Raw genomic sequence first — 10,681 nt, 5'->3', positions numbered from 1 at the left:
GGTGGTAGGGTTTGCGGGGAATAATAAAGGTATATTCTAAAAAAAAGTATGTATATCTATATGTGTATATGTATGTATACATGTGTATAAGTATGCATATGTGTATGTATATAGATATATATATTTACCCCCAAAAATATATGGGGGATTGGAAATGATGCAGACAATTGATGGAWGCATCAATCTTTCCGCAATATTAAGCTGATCCACCTCTTTAAAAAAATGTTTTTTAAATAAAAAATAAAATGGCTACCCTGACAATTTGCATTGACCACCTTTTTATTTGTGCTGACTCTATGCACACTCACTGGACTATACCCACACACTCACACATACTACACTGACACTCAAACACACACAAGACTACACGTGCTCACGTACACAAATCATACACACACACATGCATATTGACTCCATACACACAAACATACTTTCACACTCTTCACATATGCTACTGCTACTCTGTTTAMTATCTATCCTGATTGCCTTGTCACTTTCACCCKTACCTACATGTACATATTACCTCAATTACCTCAACTACCTCATACCCCTGCACATTGACTCAGTACTGGTACTCCTTGTATATTGTCTCATTATTGTTATTTGATTGTGTTACTATTTCCTTTTTTGATCATTTTTCTTACTATTAAGCATTTCATGGTAAAGTCTACACCTGTTGTCTTCAGCGCATGTGACAAATAAAAATGTATTTGATTTGATTACTTTCACCATTTTGAAGTAGTCAACTGCGTGGGGCTTCTTATAGGTTAAGGAATGATTACACATAATTACAACCAGGTCATCAGGAAGGATCAGCCAATGAATTGTACTCTTGAGCAAACATTCCATAACTGCAGGTGGCAGTAAATCAKCAACCTTGGCTTTATGCCTGTTCAAACAACTTTCAGATTGTTAACCAACTCATATAAGCAGTAATAGAAGAAAATGGACTACTTCAAAATGGAAATGGCTTCAATGGCGCTACCCGTTCTCTCACAGAAGCCATAATGAGATAGCTACTATGTTGAGTCCTCTGTAACTATCTCTATGGTGTGCACTTGGCTCKATCACTCCCCCTCGTGGTGGAAACGTCCTCTATAAATCAGGGTTTTCCAACAACTTTGGTTCTGGAAAGCTACTGGGTGTGCAGGGTTTCATTCCAGCCCTGCAGTAACCCACCTGATTCAGTTAATTGTGGTCCAGAGAGAAGATGGTGTATAGGGACATGGGAATAATATTGCTTTAGTTTTATTTAACTAGGCAAGTCAGTTAAGAACAAATTCTTATGTACAATGACGCCTACCCTATAAGGCCATTCAATTACAAATCAATGATTCTGATGTTGAAATACAAGTAGGAAGTCTAGCAATTCATTGGAAGTTATCTGAATACGTGGAGTGTTGAGTTGGCTTGGTTTTGGTACATTAGATGCGGAGAAGGAACTATTTCTAACATCTCTGTTGATACATTGAACAGTATTGTAGTGCCACAAAATGCATTAAAAACCTCTATAAGCTGATGAAACTAACGAAATCTTGGCCCCTTTGAGCCAACATGGCGCCTAAATTGCCAACTTGAATCAGCGGGTAATGTAGCAAATATTTTTTATACTGCTTTAATTAATTTAAGTGATAAAACATAATTCCATTACATACAACAAGGGGTAATCAAATATCCAATAAAATGAAACGTAAACATAGACAYTACTTTTTACTTAGATTTTGAACAGGCAAAAACAGCAGTCTACCTACAATGAACTTGCCAGGACCCCACCCACTCCCCTCTGATCATGGCAGATGCGGGAAGTTACCAAGCCGGTTTCGGTATGTACATTTACATTCATTTAATGTTAGCAAAACATTCTGTAAGGTGTCCCCGCTAGCTACTATTGTCAYAGGTGGCACCACAAARTGTTTGTAAGTTTGCACGTAATTCTGACGCTAACTAGCTAGGTTATCCTGTGTGTTAGCAAGCTAACCAATGAAGTCTGTAGTTATTCTAACGAATAACGAATACATTCGTTATTCTAACGAATTATTCTAACGAATAACTAGCAAGCGATAGCAAGTTAACTTAAACATCACACAGAGCAAAACCAACACGTAGGGTGTCAACTTCTGACACGTAATTTAAATAGCTAAATTATAGCTAACCCTTCGGTTTTAAGTTGCCAGCTAGCTGACCATATCGGATTTTATTGAAACAATCCGGAAGTCCTGTCAAGTTMCTCATTGGATATTTCTCCCTCTAACAGCCACGCTGAGCGCTCTAATTGGTTAGAATTAGTGGCGCAGTGTTTACAATCACGACAGGTGTACTAATTGCACAGCTAATTTTGGGCCGATTAGAATTAAGATATAATGCCCGAGGCTGTGTGTTATATGGCCATTATAAACTGCGTGGTTCGATACCTGAATGCTGACAGCCATGGTATATCAGACCGTATACCATGGGTATGACAACATTTATCTTTACTGCTCTAATTACGTTGGTAACCAGTTTATAATAGCAATAAGGCACCTCAGGATTTGTGATATATGGCCAATAATATACCATGGCTAAGGACTGTGTCGTGCATAAGAACAGCCCTTAGCTGTGGTATATTGGCCATATACCACACCCCCCTCGTGCTTATTGCTTAAATATACCACGACTGTCAGCCAATCAGCATTCAAAAACAAATGATAAACTGGGTGGTTCGAGTCCTGAATGCTGATTGGCTGACAGCCATGGTATATCAGACCGTATACCACGGGTATGACAAAACATTTATCTTTACAGCTCTAATTACGTTGGTAACCCGTTTATAATAGCAATAAGGCACRRCGGGGGTTTGTGAWAWYTGGCCATATACCACACCTCCTCGGGCCTTATTGCTTAAATATACCACGACTATCAGCCAATCAGTATTCAGGGTTTGAACCACKCAGTTTATAATAGAAAATATACAGCTATACTATCTCAAACACATAAAACAGGGAAGGCAACAGCATGGTTACCAGTCTTTCAGTCTCAGCACTGATACAATACAGATCTCCATTYACCCTGTTCTCTTTCCTCCTACTACTCTCCCTCATCCTTCTCTCCTTTCCTCCTCTCTCCAAACTAAACTCTCCCTCTCCTCTCCAGGCCCCAGGATGTGGCAGCAATGTGCCCTGCTCTTGTCCCTGTCCCTGCTACCAGTGGTATCTGGAGAAGCTGACTCCAAGGGTGTCACCACCAGTCTCACCACCAAGTGGGCCTCTACCCCTCTGCTGCTGGAGGCCAGGTAACATTATGCTCAACCCATACACAAGACAAAACACATCCTTTCTTTCTCTTCACCCCCTCTTTCTCTTCACCCCCCCCCCTCTCCCTCTTTTTCTCAGTGAGTTCCTGGCAGAAGAGAGTCAGGAGATGTTCTGGGATTTCGTCGAAGCAAATCAGAACATCAAAGGGGAACATGATGGTAGCCTTAATGTTTTATTTCACTTATAATGTTGATTTATGTAGCACTTGGTCTCTGGAAGATATATTAAAGTGTTGTTCTGTTACAGATACAGACCAGGCGTACTACGACCTGATCGTGAAGAGAGCCAGTACTCTGCTCAGTACAGTCCAACTCAACATGCTCAAGTTCGCCCTCTCTCTCAGGGCCTACTCTGCTACTGTACACTCCTTCCAACAAGTAATATTACTACAATACTACTAGATGACTACCATCTCCCTCTCTATGTGTGTGTAATCACTGTTTCTCGCCTCTCTCTCCTGTAGATAGCGTCCAACGAGCCCCCTCCCTCTGGCTGCTCAGCCTTCTTCAATGTCCACGGAGAGAAGTCATGTGACACGGAGAAACTGGCTGCACTGATGGAGACCGCAGCAGAACGGTACAAACACACTGGGACACTCAAACACACTGGGACACTCAAACACGCTGGGACACTCAAACACGCTGGGACACTCAAACACGCTGGGACACTCAAACACGCTGGGACACTCAAACACGCTGGGACACTCAAACACGCTGGGACACTCAAACACGCTGGGACACTCAAACACGCTGGGACACTCAAACACGCTGGGACACTCAAACACGCTGGGACACTCAAACACACTGGGAGACACCCACACAGAAACTGTGAATATCCACTTTGATTGATAAAGACCTCTGTTGAAGTGATAATAATTCATTAAATAGCTGTCTCTTATACACATCTAGATGTGTATAAGAGACAGGGACTGGCCACCTATGTGCTTCGTCACTACCTGGCTGTAAGAAAAACACAGGAATACACATGATGGGAAACATAATTACGACAGCATTTCATGTTCATCTTTTCCTCTTTCTCTCGTTGCCAGTCTCCCAGCAGTCGTAGAGTGTATTTGTCTGGTTATGGAGTGGAGCTGGCCATCAAGAACCAGGAATACAAGGCTAAGGACGATACGCAGGTCCAGGGAGCGGAAGTGAATGCTACACTGATGGGGGAGAATGACCCAGTGGATGAGGTCCAGGGATTCCTCTTTGGAAAACTGAAGTAACCAACCTACCAAAATGAAAWGCTATTCCACAAACCCACTCTGCTTTGGAGCGTTATGGGTGGAGAAACTTCTTTCCCTCTCTTCTTCCCTCTCACTTTCCTCTCCGTACCTCTCCTCTCCCTCTCTCCAGGACTCTGTACCCTGAGTTGAAGGAGCAGCTGAAGGAGCTAAGGAAACACCTGGTGGAGAGCACCAATGAGATGGCTCCCCTTAAAGTCTGGCAGATGCAAGGTGGGCGGGACTTTCTTTTTTCTTTGCCTCTCTTCTCCTGCATCAGGACAACTGTAGCTACAGTAATCATCTCCTTTTTCCCCCCACTATATTTCATTTTTTTTCTCTTCATGTGTCAGATCTGAGTTTCCAGACTGCAGCTCGGATCCTGGCTGCTCCATCTTCAGATGCCCTGAATGTCATGAGAGACCTCAGTCAGAACTTCCCTACCAAGGCTAGGTACACACACACACACACACACACACACATGTTTTTTGATATCTGTGTAGTGTGTGATTCTGGTGGTTTCTCTCCCCTTCTCAGGTCCATCACTAAAACAGTGGTCAGCTCTGAGATACGTAAAGAGATGGAAGAGAACCAGAAGGTAAGAGCTCAGTCGTCCATAYCMCTCCTTCCCTGTCTCACTCTACTACCCATTAACATGTAATGACTGTACCCCTCTTTTTCTCTCCAGTTCTTTAAGGGAACTCTGGGATTGCAGCCTGGAGACTCTGCTCTCTTCATCAACGGACTACACATAGACCTGGACACACAGGACATCTTCAGGTACACACACATCTTCACACAGACATCTACACACACACATCTTCAGACACACACACACACACATCACACACACATCTTCAGGTACACACACACACACATCTTCAGGTACACACACACACAGAGGACGTCTTCAGGCTAGTAGAAAAATTCAATTACACAAACAGTACCAGGTCAGAGACTGACTGTGTGTGTGTGTTTCCAGTGTGTTTGAGGTTCTCCGTAGTGAGGCCAGGGTGATGGAAGGTCTGCGGTCTCTCCTTATCGAGACTCCCTTCATCCACGACATCCTCAAACTCAACGTACAGCCTTCTGACTCGGACTACGCTGTGGACATCCGCAATCCTGCTATCAACGTAAGACACACCTACCCCTTTATTTAACCCTAACCATCCAACTATGTCATCCGTATATATCCTGAACAAAAATATAAACGCAACATGTAAAGTGTTGGTGTCATGTTTCATGAGCTGAAATAAAAGATCCCAGAAATGTTCCATACCCACCAAAAGTTTATTTCTCTCAAATGTTGTGCACAAATCTGTTTATATCCCTGTTAGTGAGCATTTTTCCTTTGCCAAGATAATCCATCCACCTTGACAGGTGTGGCATGTCAAGAAGCTGATTAAGCAGCATGATCATTACACAGGTGCACCTTGTGCTGGAGACAATAGGCCACTCTAAAATGTGCAGTTTTGTCACACAACACAATGCCACAGATGTCTCAAGTTTTGAGGGAGCACGCAACTGGCATGCTGACTGCAGGAATTTCCACCAGAGCTGCTGCCAGAAAATGTTATGTTAGTTTCTCTACCATATGCCGCCTCCAACGTTGTTTTAGAGAATTTGGCAGTACGTCCAACCTACCTCACAACCGCAGACCACGTGTAACCACGCCAGCCCAGGACCTTCACATCCGCCGCCTTCACTTGCGTGATCGTCTGAGACCAGCCACCCAGACAGCTGGTGAAACTGACAAGTATTTCTGTCTGTAAAAAAAGCCCTTTTGTGGGGAAAAACTCATACTGATTGGCTGGGCCTGGCTCCCCAGTGGGTGGGCCTGGCTGCCAAGTGGGTTGGCCTATGCACTCCCAGGCCCACCCATGGCTGGTCTCCTGCCCAGTCATGTGAAATCCATAGATTAGAGCCTAATGAATTAATTTCAATTGACTGATTTCCTTATATGAACTGTAACTCAGTAAAATTGTTGCATGTTGCGTTTTTATATTTTTGTTCAGTATACAATCAAGCCGTTAAACGTATATAACCCAACTCTCTTTTTTTTTCATTGTTAATGTTGATGATAATCTAATCTCTCTCTCCTCAGTGGATTAATAACCTGGAGACAGACAGCAGGTACGGCTCATGGCCTTACAGCGTCCAGGAGCTCCTCAGACCTACCTTCCCCGGAGTCGTGCGACAGATCCGGAAAAACTTTCACAACCTTGTGAGTACATGATACGTGTGTCAGACAGCGACACCAAACGTATTGCGTACATTTTTGGAACTGACAGCAAAGAGCAATGATGTCTTGTGTTTTAGGTGGTGATTCTGGACCCAACCCATGAGAGTTCTGCTGAGCTGTTGAATGTTGCTGAGATGTTCTACAGCAATAACATCCCACTCAGGTAGGGGGGGGGGTGTTTTCTAGTGAATTTTTCATTTATTTATTTTATATTTAACCTTTTATTTAACTAGGCAAGTCAATTAAGAACAAATTCTTATTTACAATGACGGCCTATGAACAGTGGGCTAACTGCCTTGTTCAGGGGCAGAACGACAGATTTGTACCTTGTCAGCTCGGGGATTCGATTTAGCAACCTTTCGGTTACTGGCCCAACACTAGGCTACCTGCCGCCCCCGAAGGCCATGTTGGTTCTAACTCTGCTGTATAGTCTGTGGATGTGAGTAACTGTGTATAACCCTTACTGGGGGGGGGTCGATACAGTTACATATCGGGATATAAGCTTTGATGTATTGCATCTTTTTGACAATATCACAATATTATAACTCCTATATAGCTCGTTCTCAATCTTTTTACATTGGGAGCCAATTTGTTTTCGGCACTTTTATTTCCATGACTTTTATTTGTTTTTCTCATGGCTCTCTCTCGTCTCCCTGCAGCAGATATGTCTGGAACATCGAATCGCAATACAATCACAGTATCGAATCGCAATACATGTAGAATCGTGAGAATCGCAATACATATAGAATCGTGAGAATCGCAATACATATAGTCTAGAAATCGTGAGAATCGCAATACATATAGGAATCGTGAGAATCGCAATATCATATAGAATCGTGGAGAATCGCAATACATACAGATCGTGAGAAGCGCAATACATATGAATCGTGAGAATCGGCAATACCTATAAAGAATGGTGAGAATCGCAATACATTAGAATCGTGTAGAATCGCAATACATACAGAATCGTGAGAAGCGCAATAGCGATATAGAATCGGTGAGAATCGCGAATACATATAGAATCGTGAGAGATCGAACAATACATATAGAATCGTGAGAATCGCAAATACATATAAGAATCGTGAGAAGCGAAAATAGTAGAATCGTGAAGAAAATCGCAATACATATAGAATCGTGAGAATCGCAATACATATCGTATCGGCACCTAGTATGTGAGGTCCCTGGTAATTCCCATCCCTAATAACCCTGCTGTGTGTGTTGTAGGATTGGGCTGGTGTTTGTGGTGTCTGATGTTGATGAGTAGATGGTATGGAGGATGCAGGTGTGGCTCTGCTCCGAGCTTTAACTACATCACAGAAAGCTGACGCTCCCGCCGCCTTCGACACCATCATCTCGGTGAGTCGGTCTGACCAATGAGAATAATTGATGATCTTTTGACCAATCCCAGTAATCTGGAACATCAGCCTGACCAATCAGATGGAAATGCTATATTTAATCCCTCTCTCCCTCTCTAGATGTTAACCGGTGCCTAGCGGTGGTAAGCTAAGTGTAGGTGATGTAGTCAAGGTGTTGGAGAAAAGTTTCCTACGTGGAGGTGGCAGCATTCTTGGACCGACTCCACTTAGACGACAACGGAAGGTATGGTTCTGCTTTTATGTCCGTTATGTTTCTTGACAGAACGGTATGATTTTCATGTTACGTTCCCTATCTATCCCCTCCAGGAAGGGCGTGGTTACTACTTGCAGACGGGTGTAGGTCGTTGCCAGTGGTGATGTACAACGGAATGCCGTACCAGCGAGAACAGCTAGACCCAGAGGAGCTAGAAACTGTCACCATGCACAAAATACTGGAGACTACCAGCTTCTACCAACGGGCTGTCTACATGGTGAGTTACACACAAACACACAACACACACACACACACAAACACACACACACAACACTGACCTTCTTGTTGTGTCTTCCTAGGGTGAGCTGGCCACTGATCAAGATGTGGTGGATTTCATCATGACCAACCCAACGTTGTCCTCGTATCAACCCGAATCCTGTCGATGCCAGGACGTACCTGGACCTTCTAATACTAGTGAGTTCACACACACACACACACACACACACACACACCACACCAGGGAACCATCTTAACCACCTCTCTCTTTCCTGACAGATAACCATTTCATAGACGAGTACGCTCGCTTTCTGTTCCTGGACACCAGAGAGAAGAGCACTGCTGTGGCTAACAGCATGAACTACATGACCAAGAAGGGTAAGATATATAAAAAAAAACACAGCACACAGCTACACTCAGAGCTTCATCTTATTGATCTAACTTTCAGCCTAAATCTCTTGTCTATCTATTCTCTTCTTTCTCCTCTGTATGTTTGTTTTTGTTCTGTCAGGGATGGCCCCAAGGACCACTATGGTAACCCTTATTTCCTTTCTGCACTTCCTCTCTTTCTCTCTCAACAGACAGTATTACGACCATAGTTCTGTGAATCCACCATATCTCACTCCTCATCAACATTATCACACCATCTTGCATCTCTGTGAGATGACATGCTTGGATGTGTTTGTGTTTGTTTCTGCTTGCGAGAGAGTCTTCTCAAAGACTTAAGAATTGAGATGGCACTGCAACATCAAACCGCTAATTTCAGGTTCAAGGAGGTCTGTGACCCTTTACTCTCTCCCTCTCTCAACTCCTCTCCCTCTCCCTCTCTCCTCTAGATGATGGCTACATCCGTCCAGTCACGTTCTGGGTTGTGGGAGATTTTGACCAACCTTCCGGACGCCAGCTATATACGATCATCAGACACATGGTATGATGATGTCACACTGATACGATGTCACTATAACACGACCAAAAATCCACACACAAAAAAACCTACCATCTGAGGGATTCTCCTAAATCTGCCTTCAACAGAAAACCAGTAACAACGTGCGATTGGGCCTGATCAACAACCTAGCGACAGCCCATCCAGGAGAACAGTCTGTTGCCAGGGCGATATGGGCCGCCATCAGACCCAGACAGCTAACAACGCTAAAAACTACATCACCAAGCTGGTTAAAGAAGAGACCGCTAAGCACTGGAGACTGGGGCGACGTCACACAGTTCACTGTCGGGGTAAGAGTTCACATCACACACCACATTATACACCGTTCTGTCTCACCCTTTACTATACTGTCCTATCTCTAAAAACATTTTTTTCTTCAATCTCTCCAGGGTATGGACGTTGCCTTGTTTAAGAGTGCGTTTGAAGGTCCTAAGTTTGACTTCCTGCTGTCTCACGCTGCTACTGCCGGACGTTCTCAAGTGGGGAAAGGACAGAGAGATCATCAGCAACGGACGGGTGAGTGGGCAACACACACACACACACACACAACACACACACACACTAGCACGCTTCTACTGTGATCGAAGTGTCAAATGGTGTTTTCTCTCTCTGCCACAGCTCATTGGTCCGCTAGAGGATGGGAGTCTTTAACCAAGATGACTTCCTCCTATTGGGAGTATCATTTGAAGACCTCGGAGAGCGAATCAAAAGCAAGGTCCAGCAGTTTGGGTGGAGGAGGACAGGGCCAGTGACCTGGTGATGAAGATGACTCTCTGCTCTCCTCTCAGCCCAAAGGAGAGGCCAGGATAGAACATGCCTTTGCTGATGACCGATACAGGTACTGAACTAATAAACGTTTATTCATGTTTATTCATTGCCTATATACTTTCTGTTTACCTCTGTCTGGTCTATGATTGGTCCACAGTGCTGTAAAGATCCGGCCCCAGAGGAGACGTCTACTTTGACATGGTTGCCGTTAGACCCCGTAACCAGGGACGCCCAGAAACTAGCCCGCTCCTATTGGTTCGTACCGCTTCAAATAACTGTCACTTAGGAGTTCTGACTCACTCCAAATACTCTGTCTCACGGCCATCTTTCTCTCCATGCTTCTCTTTCTCCACCAGGTGTTAGAAGAG

General features: G+C 44.0%; 1 protein-coding gene across 1 annotated transcript in view; it reads left to right on the top strand.

Annotated features, from left to right (window-relative positions):
- The first annotated feature begins 1,757 nt into the window (after window positions 1–1,757).
- The window catches only part of LOC111953379 (UDP-glucose:glycoprotein glucosyltransferase 1), a 16,206-nt gene continuing 7,282 nt past the window's right edge, over window positions 1,758–10,681 (top strand). Inside the window, exons 1-12 of the mRNA XM_070435648.1 lie at window positions 1,758–1,823; window positions 3,130–3,268; window positions 3,369–3,448; window positions 3,537–3,667; window positions 3,754–4,117; window positions 4,199–4,251; window positions 4,339–4,514; window positions 4,649–4,749; window positions 4,869–4,968; window positions 5,053–5,113; window positions 5,204–5,295; window positions 5,498–5,648. Of these exons, the coding sequence (XP_070291749.1) occupies window positions 1,790–1,823; window positions 3,130–3,268; window positions 3,369–3,448; window positions 3,537–3,667; window positions 3,754–4,117; window positions 4,199–4,251; window positions 4,339–4,514; window positions 4,649–4,749; window positions 4,869–4,968; window positions 5,053–5,113; window positions 5,204–5,295; window positions 5,498–5,648 (1,482 nt within the window). The 5' untranslated portion in view covers window positions 1,758–1,789. The remainder of the gene's footprint in view (window positions 1,824–3,129; window positions 3,269–3,368; window positions 3,449–3,536; window positions 3,668–3,753; window positions 4,118–4,198; window positions 4,252–4,338; window positions 4,515–4,648; window positions 4,750–4,868; window positions 4,969–5,052; window positions 5,114–5,203; window positions 5,296–5,497; window positions 5,649–10,681) is intronic.

The sequence above is a fragment of the Salvelinus sp. IW2-2015 genome, linkage group LG27 (assembly GCF_002910315.2).
Source record: "Salvelinus sp. IW2-2015 linkage group LG27, ASM291031v2, whole genome shotgun sequence".
In the NCBI taxonomy this organism is placed as follows: Eukaryota; Metazoa; Chordata; class Actinopteri; order Salmoniformes; family Salmonidae; genus Salvelinus; species Salvelinus sp. IW2-2015.
Note: the sequence above shows the minus strand (reverse complement) of the source record. Positions and strands in the feature narration are given on the sequence as shown.